The sequence below is a fragment of the Platichthys flesus genome, chromosome 7, assembly GCF_949316205.1.
Source record: "Platichthys flesus chromosome 7, fPlaFle2.1, whole genome shotgun sequence".
NCBI lineage: Eukaryota > Metazoa > Chordata > Actinopteri > Pleuronectiformes > Pleuronectidae > Platichthys > Platichthys flesus.
In genome coordinates this window covers 13,323,187-13,341,546 of record NC_084951.1, presented here as the reverse complement: position 1 = coordinate 13,341,546, position 18,360 = coordinate 13,323,187, and the positions used below count along the sequence as shown (strand labels likewise).

The 18,360-nt window shown below is 39.5% G+C and overlaps 1 protein-coding gene across 2 annotated transcripts in view; it reads right to left on the bottom strand.

Annotated features, from left to right (window-relative positions):
- pex14 (peroxisomal biogenesis factor 14) overlaps nucleotides 1-18,360 on the bottom strand; it is a 44,078-nt gene that overhangs the window by 11,490 nt on the left and 14,228 nt on the right. For both annotated transcript variants that reach the window (XM_062391942.1, XM_062391941.1), the window contains exons 3-6: nucleotides 14,393-14,477; nucleotides 7,460-7,585; nucleotides 5,196-5,281; nucleotides 3,084-3,186 (exon numbers count right to left, since the gene is read on the bottom strand). In XM_062391942.1, the coding sequence (XP_062247926.1) occupies nucleotides 3,084-3,186; nucleotides 5,196-5,281; nucleotides 7,460-7,585; nucleotides 14,393-14,477 (400 nt within the window). The remainder of the gene's footprint in view (nucleotides 1-3,083; nucleotides 3,187-5,195; nucleotides 5,282-7,459; nucleotides 7,586-14,392; nucleotides 14,478-18,360) is intronic.

Genomic DNA, 18,360 nt, shown 5'->3' with positions numbered 1-18,360 from the left:
TTTGGCCCGGCATGAATCAAGAGGCGGCTGTTGCTGTGATGTGTGTGTGTGTGTGAGAGCGTGTGTGTGTGTGTGTGTGAGAGAAAGAAGAGAGACGGAGGGAGAAAGAATCAGAGACAAGATGATGTGTGAGGCTTGCAGCTGCTGTGAGGAGGGCGCACATTGTGTATTCAGTAAATTATTCAGTAAATACCTCAATATAATGTACACTACATATGTCCAGGGCTGTCTCTGTCTTTAATGGCCAGCTGGTCACCAATATGGCTCCCACCGACAAAGAGTGCCCAAACAGCCGCACAATTCCATTACAGCCTGGCTCCGCTGAAGGAGTTCCAAGATCCATTCATTAATTGTCTGTGTGAAGTTGTAGGCAAATCATAATGGGAGTCAAGGCCCTTACTCTCGAGCCGGGGCTGGTGAGAGAGACTAATGTCGTCCCCATTCAAAAGAATACATCACCTCATTGCGCCCGGCACTAGAGAAATACATGAACTTTAACAAAAGGGGGTTCAAGCAATTGGCAGCAGCAAGGCAGTCGGCCGCTATTACTCAGTGCAGCGAGGGGAGAGGGAGTGAGAGGGAGAGGAAGACAAAGGGAAAGCAGGGGGAGAAAACTCTCGATGTAATTGCAACCCCTCTCCCAAACTGTTAACTACAACAGTCATTAACTACAATAGCAGCTTGGCTACTGCAGTCATAGCAAATTAGTTCCCCACACTGGCTGAAGAAAAGGCCCATGATTTTTTTTTTTTTTTTTTCCCCACTCGAGGCTCACCTTTTCGCAGCAAACACAGGAGGACTCTTATTGTGAAATCCTGTCGTTACGTGCAAACAAAACAGGGTTTGTACATTGGCAAATGTCCAAATATGTATAAGTAGAGTAAGAACTGGTAGTGAAACACACCAGAGGAAATGTGTTTGCATAGTTGGCAGAAAATGACCATAAAGGAGCATATATTTGTTAATCAGATTCAGGGTGACACACCTCGCACGCAATCTCACACAAATTCTAACCCTCCACCTGCGTGTGCCAGCCAGAAAACAATAGCATGGGCGTGGCTGGATAAAATTATAACAGCACTATTTTCATCTACACTACGTTGGTTCGTGACCGAGGATGTAAACTCCAACTATTTGTTTTAATAAGGAGATGATTGAAAGTCAAACAAGTCTGTATTTAAATCTCAAAGGCTTGCATTTATGATTCATTCGTGGCTCATTATTTCCTCTCTGTTTTAAACTCCCATAAACACAGGTGTAATGGTAGTCGTTAGGGTTGCATAGGGGCAGAAAATGTTCGGTAAATTTCCGGAAACTTGCCGGAAACTTTCCGTGGGAATATTCAGCTCGGGAATTTTGAAAAAAAACTATATACGCAAATTAAACGCTGAGCAATAAAAAACATCATTCAAAACTCTATTTTAAAGATGTATGGAATGCAGCACACGCTGCACGTTGAATTTCAACCCTGCACTGTGCATTTCTCCATCACATGTACAGATAATTCCCAGCATCCTGCAGGGCTATTGAGGACTGCTGTAGTGTGCAGGACTAGTTAGGTAAGTTTCAATGATATTACTGGGGGAAATATATTAACATGCCGATTGAGGATTGTTCATCTGTCCATCTAGCCTCCTTCTATCATTTATCCATCAATTGTAAAATATTTGTAAAGACTATTCCAATTATTTATATCTCTGGCATTGCATTAGGGTTCTTTTAACAAGCTTTTTTCTCATCTAATTATACAGAACAATTCCACATGCACTATCTCATGTTGAGACATTTCACCCCAGCCAATGTAGAAGGAAAGGCTGTGTACATTTGCAAATACGATGCAAAGACCTATGTTAAGAATGACACAGGTCTAGTCAAGTCCCCAAAGTTTCCTCAGGGCTCAAATCAGCCTATGACAAAACAATTTTTTATATTTATGTCTGTATATGACAAGGTATATACAGTTAGTATAAATTATCCACCAAATTTCCTCTGTTAATTCCCGTTAATTCCCATGGAAAGTTGGCAACTTTGAATATTCCCCGAAATTTTGCAACCCTAGTAGTCGTTACTGTTTTTCTACAATATCAAGAACAACTATATTATAAAGAAATTATTAATTTGACAAATGAGAGGATTTTCCTAACTAAAAACCTCTGAGGTAAAGGTTTTTACCTTGCTTGACATCTCAAATTAACAGGACACAATAGATTGACAAATGAATGTAATCTCATGAAATCTAAAAGGCAATCCTTTTGCTTGAAATCTTATTTTATATTTCACTATTCATATCCAAGAAATATGTCTTGTTACCGGTTATTCTTGATGTATTTTAGGCCTCTGAGTTATTTGATTAAACTTGTTTTAATAATAAATTTGTCCATCTCAAAGGTGGATTGGTGAAAACACTCTCTGGCTCTACAGTACAGCTAACAAGAGCAAACTTTCTCGGAGTGCCTCTGTCATTTACGCCTCCCTGGATTTTTAATTATACTGACAAAGAGCTGGGAAAGCATCTTTCTCCCTACCTCTCTCTCCCACTCTCCATGTCTGACAGCCAGGTTGAGATTCCTCACCTGTCCAACATGGGAGCCGCACCTGTCACCGTACACTTAATCACACTAGGGCCAGTGGTGAGCCCAGACGCCACACAGTGCCATGCTGCACGCACGCACGCCACACACACTCACTCACGCAAACACACATACACAAAATTAAATTGAACTTTCTCACCACCTATGGGGAAGAGGGTGGATGATGATGATGGTGGTGGAGGTTTAGATGGGGGGGGGGGGGGATAAGTTGGTGCAGGGGGAGACGGATAGAAGGGGGGGAGTGAGAGAGGATGGGTGGAGGAGAGAAAAGTTGTCATTTCCCAACTCCTCATTAATATTCCGAGGTTAAGAGCTTTTCAGCGAAACGTAATTAATTGAGCCCGAGCCTGACAGTAAACAAGCAATTTCAAATTAAAGCGAAATGACAGCAGCGTCATTTGTTAAAAACGTGCGGGGCCCCCCGATTTTGGCGACAGATAAATGAGGGAAAATGTTAAGGAGGGAGAAAGTGATGAAGATATTAATCTTCACCTGTCTGTGTCAGCGTGCCACTCATTGCCGCAATGTTGCTCTCCATCCTCTGCAGATGCTTCTTGTCCTCTCGGCTGCCCATAATGAGGGGAAGGATGTATTTCTGCAATTAAAAAGCGTGGCACAAAATTACACTTCTCTTCAGTGGGAAGGCGCAGAGAAATGAGAAAAAGACAAGGCCACCTATACTTGGCCTTGGAGGGTCAAAGGCATTGTTTTATTAGACTAATGCCTAATTGTCTAAGCTGCATGATTAACTGCATATTTAAATTGTGTCCAAACAACTGAAACAGGTATGTGTACAGATCTGTGATGAAACCATCAGTCAACTAGAAAATTAATCAACACTTTTAAAAACTCATTAGCTATTGAAGTTATTTATTAAGAATTAATGTTAAATATTGTTGCTTTGCTGTATTTAATACCATTGGAGATGAAATATCTTTGGGTTTTAGACTCTTGGTTGGAAATAAAAGTCCTTTGAACACACAACTTTTGGTTCTCTTTTTTTATCATTTTAAATAAAAAGAAAATAAAAAAAAAAATCACATTGAGCTATAAATAAAATAACAGACACTAAAAACACATCATCGTCAATGTTAATGAAAGACACCCTGAATGGCACAGTGAAACCAAGAGACAAGCCTACAGGGAAAAACATGGTGGTGAACAGTGAAAATAGTCCAAAAACAATGTCACATTGTTTATCATCTCTTTTCCACTGAATAAACAGAGCTCTACCAAATCATATGTACGTGTGACAGCCAAAGGAGGGTGTTTGTTATCCAGTGTGAGTGATGCCCAGATGAGCAGCTTGTAAGTATGCGTGTGTATGATTGTGTTTGCGTGTGTGCAGAGCAGAGTTCGCCAAAATAAGAATGTCCAAGTAACCGTGTCCCCACAGTTCATGGTCCTCACGAAACTGTATTGAAAATCATTGGTTTTTAAGGCTGAATAAGGATCACATAATCCCTCACAGCCAAGCCAGGTTTTCACTCCAGCTCAGGTGGCAAGCAGACACACCAGCGCAAGTAATAAACACTTTTTAGAAAAATAGATTAAATGAGTGTCAACACGTAGTAATTAATAAGTGGGTTGCTGTGAGCGTGATGTTTACAAGGTGCACTATAACATAAATAAAGTATGGGCAGAAGCTTGGACATATGGTGCGACTGGCGCTACGCTCCAGTGACATGACAGCAACCTGTGCCGTCCCGCCAGGGAATCCCACCTCCCAGGCGACCAGTGGCTGGCAAAGCCTGCTGCATGTAGGATCAACAGTGGACCTGTACAGTGCATGTTTTGTCAGTGAAAGACTGCACTGATAGAGGAAGAAGAGACAGTCGACCCTGAATGTGCAACCTTATGAAAGTCTCTGTATAGAAGAATGAAATAATAGGACATAACAGGATCTAAAGAGAAGCCAATATGTCTGACAGGGTCAGGTAGGCATATGCATGTACACGATAGGTGCTCTCTTTCTCGCTCTTACAGACACTGAGGAGAATGGCCTGTCATCCAGGCCAAGAGCTACTGCTAGAGCTCCTGTCCTCCTCTAAAACGAGAGTAATGGCTTCCACATGCCACTCAGACTACTACTAACAACCACTATGGGATTAATGTCACCGGGGACAAGGGGCCTCATGAGCTCATGTTCAAGGGCTGCTAAGCCCGATAAAAACCAAGGTGATTATTTTTAGACAGTAGGACAGCAAAAAAATTGCTGTGTGCTGTGTTAGCAACTTTAGTTTTTAGAGGAAAAAAAAAAAAAAAAAATATATATATATATATATCCGAGAGGAGAAGGGAAGGTGAAGTTAAAAGAGGAGGTTCAAATGAGATCATGCTTTGACGTAAAGCAGGGTAGCTTTAATAACAAGACCAGAGTGATGTTACGTACTGCAGAGGCGCCTTCTCTTCTAGCACCATAATTCATCATAAACTGATGGACTTGCTAAGCCCACCAATTTAAATATAATATCAGAGAGAGGCAGTACTGACAAATCTTAGGATGCAAAGCATAATATGTATAACAAATTTTAGAGAAACAGTAACTGTGAAAACAAAGTCGGTGCATGGTCTGAAGGGCAGGAGAGGCAGGGTGTGACTTGCCTTGTAAAGTTGATGAAAGCCAAAGGCGATGCCCACCATAATGATGGTGAGGGCACCGTAGTTTTTCCATCGGTAGCCTGCTGGACCTGGAGAAGAGGATAAAACATTTGGTAAAATACAGATTTGGAAAATGACTTGCTTTAATATCATTGTGGTTTTAATGTGTGCATTAATCTGTGAACAAACTGTGGCATGAAACTTAAAGCATTTCATACCTACTTTGGGATTTAATTTCATAACTACAAACCACATACACATTTTTTCAGATTATGTTTTTTTATACATATTTATGTATTTCCTTGCAGCAATCAAAAATAAATTCTCTATTCTTTCATCCTGCAACATGGTTTCCACAATGGTTGGCAGAGTATGTAAAACCCTTAATAAATACTACATAACCATTGCAGAGACATTAAACATAACAATTAAAGCATGAGTTTGCAAAGTAACAAATCGCAGTGGAAATTCTCTGATCGAGCAGCAAGGACTTCATTGTCCTGCACTTATTTTGGGAGTGGGCCAAATGCAGTGTATACCATTTAAATAACTGCCATGAACAAAAAAGTGAGTGAGCGAGAGAGTGTGTGTGTGTGTGTGTGTGTGTGTGTGTGTGTGTGTGTGTTTAGAAGTTGATTGTCTTGCTGAGTGACAGATAATGTGAAAGTGTGTCATTGTGCAAGCTGTCATCTGGGTAGGCTAACTGTCTGTCAAAGTGGAAATTCCCCACATAAGGGATGCATTCAACTGAAAATGTCACTAAACAACAAACAGGTTTGGAGGAAATATATGAGGTTTTCTTTGATTCACTCTGGTGGGGCCCAAATGAAAAGGAAATGATCAGAGGCTGAGCCACTTAAATGCATGCATGATATTCTTTAGCGGGTCTGACATATCTTATTGGGTTATGTGGTGCCTATTGACAGGATAAAGGTAAACCAGATTGATCATGGGCCTTAACACTTGTGGGATTTGACATGCAAACAAAATGAGAGACGTCACATTGGACTATACGGTACATTTTCAAGGTTAATGCTATTTTACTCCTCAGTCAACTTCCTCAAGGGCACGTTTCATGGCGGCAGCATTCAGGGCTGAAACCGTAACCTTCCCTATCTAAAATTTGAATTATTCTCCAACATCCATATGGTAACCACATAAATTTGGGTCTTCATCAACATTATAGCTGCGATATACTGTCACCTATCCCAGAATACCGTGCTTCTAAAAGGCCTTGGAGTCCTTGGGATAGGTGGTTGACCCTGAACAAGCATCACTGCATCACCAGGGGTCTTCACATGCTCTTCCTTCCCCCCCCCCCCCCCCTTTAGGACCTTTCATTCTTCCCGTCGCTCCCTTTTCCTCTGCCACTTCCACTCTGCCATCTTCCTTTTTTTATTTGGTCACTTAAGCTGTGGAACTGTGGTCTCCATCCCCCATTTTTCCAATCTCCTCTCAAATTTATTGGGTTCAGTGGAGGCCTTCCTGTCCTTCTACCGTGTGGAAATAGAGATCAGAGTATCCATTACTTGGACAGAGATGGATGCGGGTCCCCGTGCACCGTCCCCATAACAAGGACATCAAAGAGAAGTAGCCCCCTCTTTTCGGCATGACCCCCCCATACAAGACTCCCCGCTCTCACCTCATTATGCAGCTGCCTTATAGCCGTTTTGATATAAAACCCCCCACTATGGACGGAGGGCCGCTAGTCTCCCTAACTACATGGCCATCCCATCAACATCACTTTCATTACAAAACATGAGATGCCGGGGGAGTCAAGGACAGTGTGGTAATAAATGAGGGTGGAATACATCTGGAATCATTGTCATATGGGTTAAGCATTACGCAGACTTCATTCTGCATTGGTAAATCAGTGGACAGCACTCATAACCTCCTGAGGTAATAAAGATACAGGTTGTGGTGTGGGGTCCTGCCAGAGTGGAACCCCTTGAAAAAGAATGGCATGGGAGACTTCATGAGCTTGTGCCGTGCAACATTGTATTCCCTGTGTTTTATTTCAAGTCAAATGTTGCAAGTCTGTAATCCTTGTAATAGATGGAGCAAGGAATAATCCTGTTTAATGGGTTTAAATGAATAAAAACAAACAGGAAGATCTCCAACCGCAAACCTGCTCTGGACAAGGGTCGAAGTTTTAAATTGACTCAACTACAAATGCTTTTCTCCCCAGGTGAGATGGTGAACATAAATATTAAATTAATGTATATGCATCGTGTACTAAAGGGAAGAATAAGGCGATGTGCACTCACTGTGAACTACAGGAACCAGCTGAGTTGCGTGGAGTGGATGTGGGGGTCCCACAGGGCTCAGGGCCAGGACTTCTTCTGTGCTACCGGAACGCTGGATGGCCAACTCTACCTCTTCATCCGTCAGCCCTGAAATCAAGACGCACACCTTTAAAGTCATTTCAGAGGAACTACAAAAACTGTGTGTTAATGGGAAACACCAAATGACTCCTTGCCTATCATAACATGAACTTAAATTCTTCCCAAGTTACCCACAAATCTTCCAAGTACAACTTAGAAAAAAGTATGTCAAATGTTTTATTGAATTTTACCCACCCTATTCTGAAAACTGTATTTTCATTTCATGATTCTCAATGGGATTCTCCATTAAGAGTATCTGTTTCAGGGACATCTATCAAAGACAGATAGTGTGGAAAGGTTCACACAATGAAATCGGAAACTCTGCTAGCCTATTAACTGCCACCAAAGGCAAGGAAAATAAGAGTCTGTCCACTTCTCCAGTTATATTTCCCATGTGGAGATTTCATACACCCCAGACAGTGAAAATGCATTATTTTAATTTCTTCATTGTAATGTAAATGTATTACATAATTTTGCAAATGCCAATATAATTTAATCTTCAGATCTTTTTAATGATTTTAGTGATGATTAAATTGCAAAGGGCTCCCTGATGGAGAATCAGAGGGGCGACGGAAAAAAATCTAATATGAACATCTCCTTTTGTGGCAAGAAAGGATTTTATTCCAGACGCCATATGCTGCCATTGCTCTGGGTATCATCTTTTAATGAGCGTCTTGGTCTAAAAAATAATTACAACTTTTGATGAAATACAATAGAATATAACCTTAATCAATTAAATGTTGTTGAAATCAAAATCGATTAGTACCTGCTGCATTTCTTAGATATTGAAAATCATAGTGTTGTAGCATACTGTTCATTGTGGCTAAGCAGGTTGTCTCTCCTAACATTTGGCCATTATTTCTGAAAGCCATTTCCTGTGCTTATTGACAGAAAATCCCCTTTGTACCAGAGCCTTTTACTTGAGCTACTCCCTCAGGATTTAGAGAATTTACACAAGCTCAGAATAAGCTTCCTCTGTGTTTTGAGAGACATCCAGAGAAATTGGAAAGGGTTCACTTCTAGTGTTTCAAGAGAAGGCTCCTAGTTTCATTAAAAGTGACAGCAGAAAGCCAGATCTGATACTGACCTCCTGAATGGACTACAGAAGAGAAACGTACTCTAGTGAAGAGTGCCAATGATTTGTACTGTGTAAACATATAGGGCCTTTCATTCTGAAAATCTTATGTGGACAATGCGTCTAAGTCAACTGACTGTGTTACATTGTTAAGAAATGTGCTATATAAAGTTTATTATATTGTGTTCCTTCAGATGAATGAGATATGATTAAATTCGTTTCCTCACGTGGGAAATTCTGTTTAAGCAGTGGGTCAGGTCTCAATAGCAGGTTCAACATTAATGTGAAATCCCACTTTAACCTAATCCTGTATCAGCAGAACTAAAAGCATAAAGGAATTTTTTGATACTCTACCACGCAGCTTATGCCAAGGGGAGGTCCCTGCCGTCACTTATTTAAATGCTCCAAGGACTTCAAATGGCCATGAAAATTGTTGAATAATTGAAGGCAAATATTGGCCAGCCTGTAGTCTACAGCAGGTCCTGAGTGCCAGGAAGTGGTGTCACCATGTGCTGAGTTTGTGCAGTCAGACTGCACTGTCAAATAAGCAATAATGTGTCCCTGGACTCCTGATTCATCTGACCACAGCAGACTACATGGTGGCAGACTATTGAGTGAAACTTGTGAGGATCTCAGTTTCACCGAAAGAAAAGAAATAAAAACATGCTTTTAGTTTTTCATTTCACCTTGAAATGTAAAGTTGATGTTTTTTTTAATCTACATTTAGGATGCAAATGTATGTACATTTTAATGGGGGTTGACATCTTTGATGTTGTATATTCAGCAACTGAAAGGTGTTTTTTTTATCATGTATTAAAATAAAATACATGGACAATCCTTAAGCAGTTTTCTAGTCAAATTACAGCTAGCTAAGTTGTGTGTCGAAGGCTCTGATGTATTTTTTATTTATTTTTTTGAGGGGAAGACAGCACCAAAATGAAAGGGCCCTTAGATCCAAAAGAAAAAGGAACAAGGTGAGAGTGAGTTTAACATATAAAAGGAAAAGACCAAAAAGGGATTGTGAAATTTATTATAGGTTCCAAAACCTGTGGAATGACCCCTGGACCTCTATTTCAGATCGACCTGTGTGGAGATGAATTTTTAAGACATAAATTACAACTAATGATGACACCATAAAAAAAGAACAATAATGGAAAGCTATTCTGTATTTCATTATACTGTATTATTTGGTGCACCTGATACACAGTGCCTGTTTATGAGTCCCCGTATTAGCAGATGCTCAGCCAAAGCATTTGCTTTGACCTTGCCATTCTCATTGGGGCATGAAATTACGGTGCTGGCACCTCGATATTACAGCTATAAATACTGTAAACTGCATATCTGGGCAACGTTTTCTATTGTCTTTCAACATAAACCTGATCGGTATTTATTTAAAGGAAAACCCATTGCTCGTCAGGTTATTTACAGCTCTATTTTCAGTGCCTCGTATTCTCTAGGTATTTTTTTAAGGGCAAAGAGGCAGCAAGGCTCCGCATTAAATCCATTTCTCGGATTCTGGCACTTCTGGATTTTATGGGTCAAGACCTAGGCCGGACAGCCAATTATAAAAATTGCTTACTAAAATATTTTGGGTGGTAAAAGGTGAATGCCTTTTTCGCTGTCCTCCAAGGCATGAATTATGATGTTGCCCTTGACTGGAAATTACTTACATTTTGAATATCGTATTTAGAAAAAAACTAAATGCACGGCAGGGATCATAAATAGATGGAGGTCAATGGGTTATTAAGAAGTCGAGTGCAACTTCAACCTGTTTCTCATGGTGTGCTGGCGACGGAGATTCTACATGTCATTTGGTTCACTACAACTGCTTGAAAATGGCATGCCCTAAATAATGACCACTCTCATAGAGTATTCATTTATGTATTAAAAAAGCGGACTCTGCTCTCATTTCCCTGCTTTATCGCCTTGTACTGATGACAAAGTAGGCAAGGCCTAGGCTAGGTGGCGCCGTGGAGTAATTTATAACCACATCAATCCCTTTACCTTCTATGCAGGCCTTGGTCATTGTCATTTTTGTCCGAGAGGTGAGTCACATAACCCCACTTACAAACAGGATCCTATTAATATCTGGAATGATGAACCTTACCCTTACCTTCATACCAGGTATGGTAATAGACCAATAGTCTACCTGTGTTCCCCATGACCCTGGATCAGTGGCCCTCTGAGGGTGAAATCTATTAGCATTATTTATTCAAGTCAATAACAACTGGGACGGCATAAAAAAGAAATAAGTCAAGCCATCATTTATGTCTCACTGACAGAGAGTGTACTGTGCCTGTTCCACATGCAGAATTTACCTGTAATGCAACAATGTAGGTGTACTCTCAGTTTGGTAATCTGGGAACGGCTGAGTGATTTCACTTTGGGCCACGGTCAAAGTGACACGCTGAAAGCTGGAAAGTGTTCTTGACTTCATCCTGAGCATCTTAAGTTTTTAGTAATTATGTGTGTAACTGCTAATTGTCTTGGTTAAATGGGTCCCAACACTCCTTAGTTGCTACATCTGTTAATTGTAGAGGACATAGACGGCACAATTCACTGGAAAAGACAGTGCCACATTATATTTCACTCAAACACAATGAAATTCACTTGATCTTGGCAAGGAACAAGTAAAGCAAAATTGCTTCAAGATGGCTGCAAGAGCGTTTAAATGCAATTCATTTCCCGGCTCCTCAGTAAAACAAAGAGAAAACGTCTCCGGGCTTAAATCTTGATTTATATTTCATCTAAGTAACAAAGTTTCAATATTTCAGCCGCTCTATTCAACAAGGACTCAAGAAGGGCAGCTACAAGTATTGGACTGCATAATTGCCAATTCATATTCGGAAATTGACAGCCAAACAGAAAATTATATTTTTCAATGAATATTGAAATAAACCACACTATTAGGGTCTCTTTGGGGGGAAAAATGTAACCAGAGAGGCATCCTTCAATGCAGATTAGGGCACAAATGTGCTGAGAAATAATATGCACGACCGAGATTATTGTGTAAAGATTCTGCAACATGTAATCAAAGTGGGCCCTATTTTCCCCTTCATCAGCTGTCCAGCATAAGTACTGGCTGCAAGAGGAATCCAATTTAAATTCCACTCTACCAGGAGATGGTATTGTTTCATTTTATGTGTGCTTTGACATTTCTGGCTGTTAATATAGAGTAAAATCCAGAAGTATTTACATAAATATGGCATTAAACTGTATTAGAAATTAAGACTGACACATTTGCTGTGAGGACTGCGGGAGGAGGAGGCTGATTGAGTTTTCTATGTCACAAGGCAGCGAGGACAACACAGAAACGGGAAATGTGAGTATTGACGTACTGTTATGTCTGTGCTTAAGTTTACCGTGATAACTATACTGCTACGGCCAAGGTAGGGCAGAAATTTGAAAATAATCTAAAAAAATCTCCAAATATCATGATCCTATTCTATTACAAATTTGATTACTATTTATATTTTGATTACAAGAAGTACAATTAATTTTGGCGTGTAATGTAACACCATAGTTGAAGACAGAGGAAGCGATTTATCATTATGACAAAGGACAGGCTCAATTATATGAGAACATATTTCTACTTATTTGAGTCAGGTTTTACTCCTACTAAGGAAATTGAAATTGATCTTTGCCGTCACTAAAACTCCAACACCACTTCTCTGTAGTTACAGCCATTTCCTTGGAGACACCCAAACGTCTCAGCCTTGTCAACAACCAGCTTGAAGAAAGGTAGCCACAGCCAATGAAGATGACAAAATAATACTAGAGAAAAGTAGTCATGTTTTAGCTCCTGTCCCAACTCCCAAAACCACAGCTTAGAAGCAGTACATTTTACAGATATAGTTTTAGAGTGTCACCAAGTAAAAGGGTTATTGCTGATATTGTTTGCTGATATTGCAAATAAATAGTGTATCTTTTTTTAAGATCTTTTTTTGTTGTTCATTAAAACAAACAACAAAATCTATTTAAATTGCAATTGTCCACAACTCTTGATTTAAGTACTTGGCCATATATCCCAGACCTACTTCTATCTGTTAACTTGGATATATTTACAAGACAGTGTTCAAGGTTTAAGAAAAGGTTTTCTGAAACAGTTTCCTGTAGAATAAACACATACAAACATTTATCTAAGATCTAAATTAGTGTGTTGAAGTACACACCAAAAGAACACAAGAAAATGAATTTAAAGATGTATGATGTTATAGTAAAGCACTTTCCTGAAACAACTCAGGCAAACTGAGGTAGGAATGTATGAGATCTTCAAGTTCACTTAATGCATGACTATACCACTCAAGTCAAAGAGTTCTCTGCAGAGAGAGAGTCAAACATACTTTGTGCTTAGTGTTACATTACTCCATTTTCTATCATCTTTACCCTCTCTCTTCCTGAGATCAATGTCCTTATGCAAATCAAGAGTTCTTGTTTAGATCCACAGTGGATCTGACTTTCCAAAATAAATCTGCATCAAAGTGTCATACATATTTCATGGACTTAAAGTGCAGTAAGAGCATACCATTTTGGATAGAGGAGCTCTGTGGAATTTACAACAAAGCAGAAAGTAAGAGGAACATGAGGTGTAGCATAACATCATTTTGTATTGATGAGGCCTCTTTACATTTGAGATAACGCATATATATTCTAAGCCGTTGTTGTTTGTTTGATGTTGTTGTGTGATTGTGTCTTGACGCACCAAGAGAAGTAATACTTCTCATTGTGTTGTATGCATAGCTTACAATGACAATAAAGGCATTCTGATTCTGAACGAACAGTGGATAGTGAACATGGCTTAGTTGTCAATAATGAGAAATAAAGACGGAGACAATTTCAAAAGATACAAAGAGTCATGGGTGTAGTAACAGCCGACAACCATGGATTTAGTTTCAGGTTACCTTTGCCAGTCATGGAGCTTTTAGGCTCACTTTTCACTGTTTTGCTACAATAATGCTGGAGGCAAAGGCACCAAGCACTGCAGATCTACAGTCCCCGAAGTACTGAACTGATTTTATATTGTAAATATATATATAGTAAAAATACTCACCATAAAGAGTTTATCTAAAGTAAAGCCACGTTCTCTCATTGCTCAGCTGTGGGCCGACTGGAAGAAAAACATGGCATAACACTGCACAATCCCACCGCCCGCATTATATTGAACCGACTTAAATGAGTTCAGAGTAGTAAAGCTATTTGCAAGTTTTATTGCACAAACAATATTCCACCGTGTGTCAGAAATAATTTCAATGAATTGCAAAGAAACTGAAGAGCCAGCAAACATTTCCAGCATCCCTGCTTAGAAAACCCTCCCTGTGTCATGCCTCAAATTTACGATAACAGTTAAATTAAGTAAAAGGGTTAAAATGCTGGAAGGCAATATTGATAATTCCATTGAAAATGCAGAGAGAGTTTGTCAATATTAATTTTCCTGAACCCAAAGGAGCATCCCTACTGGTGTGTCATTTATTCACAGGGCCTGAATCATGCACTCTGAAGCCAAATCGACTCGTGTTAAAGCCTCCAGGGCAAAGAGCTATGGCCACAACCTTTGACCCCAACAAACTAATCTTATAAAAAATAAAAAAAATGCTGTGTGTCCATCTCTGGTCAATCACATTTTGTAAACAAAGACATATTGATTATAATGTTAATATATACTGTATATATATATGTTGTGTTTTTCAAGGTTTGCATAACTGCATTCAACATAAATGAAGGGTGAATCAAATGTTTCTCACCTTTTTTTTCCAAGAAAGCTTTTCTGGTGGCCAAGGGACTCTGACGTACTTTGGGGTTCTGGAGAAATTTTACAGCGGTGATAATCTGGAAAGAGACAAATGTGAGTTAACTTCTCAGTAAGATAATGTGAGAGGAAGGAGACTAGGTGCACAGGGAAGTGATGCTTTCAACAGCACAAGCTAGAGTCCAGATCGTCTTTAAGAAAAAGGTTCATTATAAAAAAAACATAAATGGATTCCACTTGATGGGTTGCTTCTAAAACCCCCACACCCAGCAGTGAGGAGAAAGACCACCTGACCACTTTCCAGCTAAATGTGGGGAATGACCAAATCAGCAGTTATAAAATTAGCCCATCACGAGTGCCGGACAAATGGAGTATGGAGCTTAATTTGCTATTACCCTCTTAAAGACAAACTTCCATTCTTAAGTGCCCAGTGGAAGAAAATCTATACTTAATGCAGAGGTGATCATTTGTATCTAATAACTTGAGAATCCTAGGCTGAAAACTTCTGTAATTCTTCCAGTTAAAAACCTGCCATGATCAAATCACCCAGCCTGGATGTTGTAATGACTTGAAACGTTAATGCACTAGAACGTTAAATAGCATCAGAACATCAGAAGTTTTAAGTGCAGTGCGTTCATCGATTCTATTATGTTTTCCTTCGAGATGCACCTTAATTTTCCACCCCAGTATGCATTTCCAAGAATTGGAGGGAGAAAAAAATCTTCCTCAAATGGCATTAAAACATAAATTTGAAGTGGGCGCCGTGAAGTGGCGCCTCCTAAAATAGATAAATATGTAAGAACACAGGGAAAGGGGAAACACACTGGAGGGGAGGTTTAGATGACTTATTATCGCACCTGTGGTCCCCGTGATTCAATTGTAAAAGTCATCCCTCTAATAGGTTGAAAGGTTTTGATTACTCTTCTTTTCTCTTAGTGTTGAAAGATACAAAATGATTGAGCGCCCTGCCAGTGGTAATTCGTTTTGGGTAATGCATTGCATACACTATGAACCCGTTTCAATCCAAAAGAATTGCAGTTTAAACTTGTCTACGGGGTGGCAGGGAGGATGTGTGAAGAGCTAGATTCCAGTGACAAACAAACAGTACAGTAGTCGATGACTATGCTGAAAAGAAACACGATAGCACTTTTATTCTAATAAGGTACACACAGGCAGACTTCCTGTAGCGTTCTATAATCAATGATGAAACTTCAATTGTGAATTTTATCAAAATGGGCCAGATTCATCCCGAGAGATCCTGCCACAATTCATTTAGACACTCATCTACCAGTTCACTGGGACACTACCCCGACCTTGATGTACGTAGGGGTTACGCAAGGGGTATGGAATTTCCTGGATCTCTATATGCTGAGGGCTTATTAAAGTCAGTCACCCGGAACCTTCATTGTGACAAGCAGATTAAACCATTTGCATGGTGAACCACCAACTGATGTTCTGGGCCAAAAGATACAGTCAAAACACAGAGAAAATATCTGTTTGATAACGAGACAAAAATAACCCTGCTCTTGGCAAAGCCCTGGCTGTTAAACTAAGTGAGCCTACAAGAATACTTGTGGTAAAAGACAGGAGTCAGACATAATGACCACAGTAAAATCTAATATTCCAATATTTATTCCCGTAAATAACATTGTGATGTAGGCCCTGTGAGTGGGAAATTACCTAATAGAGGAAGAATATGCTGATTGAGCAAACCTTGTTTACATTCCCTTAAAATTTCAGGAGCACAATATTGACAAGAAAATTGTGTCAATGTTAATAGGCGTAAGTATGACATCTTAGTAAGGACCGCAGCTAGCTCAGCGGCAAACTAATGAGGTAAATGTCCATTTGGTTAAAACTGTAGTGGTAGACCTTCAGGGAGAGGAAAAGTGCACTTCTTAGCAGATGACATAGATGCTTTGCACAAGTTCCACCCAGACATCTCAATCAATTATAACCACATTGCACAGATTTCAGTCTTGTCTTGTTATTGACTTATGGATCACCCCAGCTATAGTGTTGGGTAGCACACTATGATGGGGGCTTTTAGGGGGGTAAGATGGATAACAGTACAAGGCCCATTTGGGTTGGGGGCAGAAACAACAAAAACAAAATAATTCTTAATTTCCTTCCTTTTTGAAAACCGGTGAACCAACTGTGTCGAAAGACAACAATTAGGCTCTTGTGTAAAACTACTTGTAAAGCTTTGACTGCTAATGTACCAAAGTGCTCCATGTTAAGAGCAATAATCTTTGCTAACCAGATAAACAATAAAGTGTCAGGTAAATCTGAAAAAGAGGCGAAAACTCAATCATAGGAAGAGATAACATTAACCAACACACTTAAAGACAGTGCAGTTGATGAAAGGACAAGATTACAGCCGTGTTATTGAGTTTGAATTGGACAAGACTTTGCGCTGCACTTGTCTGAAAATTACAGTCGTGATACCTTGAATTGTGAGAAATGAAGATAAAATCCAATTATGTTCGAACCGCATGGTGGGACGCCTGAGGAAATCCATGTAACTAGTTGTATATTTTTGCCTTAACTGGTGGTATCACTTAACTATAACCTATGAATGTTTCACTGACCGCGCATTCTGGTGAAATAACTGGAGAACAAAATTTGAACAACAAGAGATGAAAAATGTATCTCACAAGAAAATATTCAAGATTTTTGTTTAATTCAGACGAACTCAAACTCACTGGTTTTCTACAGTTATGATGAAATGCAGTGTTGCAATGGTTAGTCTTCATTTTTTAAGTTTTGCTGATTGTTGTTGATCTCTGAGCCTCTTTTAAAAATAATTATGTTCACTTTAATTGAAATACTACATATCTTACCAACCCAGGGTTTATCTGAGCTTAATTTCTATCCAAACCCTTGTGTATTTCAAACAAAACGCTGCATAATTTCACATCTATTGTTTTTTACTACAGAATTTTATATTGCCAGGCACTGATTAACCTTTTAACCAATGTCATCTGTTCCACAGGAAGGTGTATGTCCACATTTTGTCTTCAATGATGAAGACAGTCAGAGAATATGATGGAACACAAAGTAGAGTGTTGGGGTGCAATGGAGGGGCTAAAAGGAAATCATTAGCAAGTATAGGATTCAGTCTCAGTGTGAATCAATTCATTCCAAATTGCCCCGGCCTGTACATTTGTGGAGAAGTGCCCCTGATATAATAACACACTGATAGACACGAACAAAAATTGTGTTAGGCCAGTCTCAAGTTTCACCCCCCAAACACACGTTTGAAGGACCAAAAGCGAGAGAAAGTGAGAGACGGCAAAAAATGAAGCTCTATATTAATTTGGTGCTTTCATGGATGATTTGCTATCAGGGGCAGCTGTCTTAAATGACTTAACCCAATACCTTTGTGATACCAGAGCCCTGCCAGAGAGGAATGAAGTTTTAATGTAATTATTGTATTTCCTTTAGTCGCCTGACTGCTTGATGTGGCCAACAGTGCTTTTTAATCTTTTTAAAAGAGCAGCTTTAAAAGCCCTTCTAATTGTGACATCTTTCCCGCCTTAATGTGACCTTTAGCGGAGGAAGCAAGGCCTCATGGGAGCTGCTATAGGAAATTATTGACCCTGAGAGACATCAGGAAGTGAGGTGCAGACTGGACCATTTAGCTAAGCTCCATATCGTTCATGACACTGAAGAAAGGGCCCTGCTGGAGATGAACCATTCTGACACTGACTGTACAAAAATAAATGTTTGTTTAATGCCCTCATCACTTTTGGGCAGTAATTTTTAGATACACAGAAAATAAAAACAACCAATAACCAAACCTGAACTAAAACCAATTTTCAGCATTAGTAAAATCTGATAAAGTAACACTGTTCAAATGTGGCCTTTTATCTTTTTTTAACCTGACAAATTATCAGATGTTGTAGACTAACTTTCACATACATAGCACTTAACTGTCAGTATAAGAGTAAATAGAGAGTT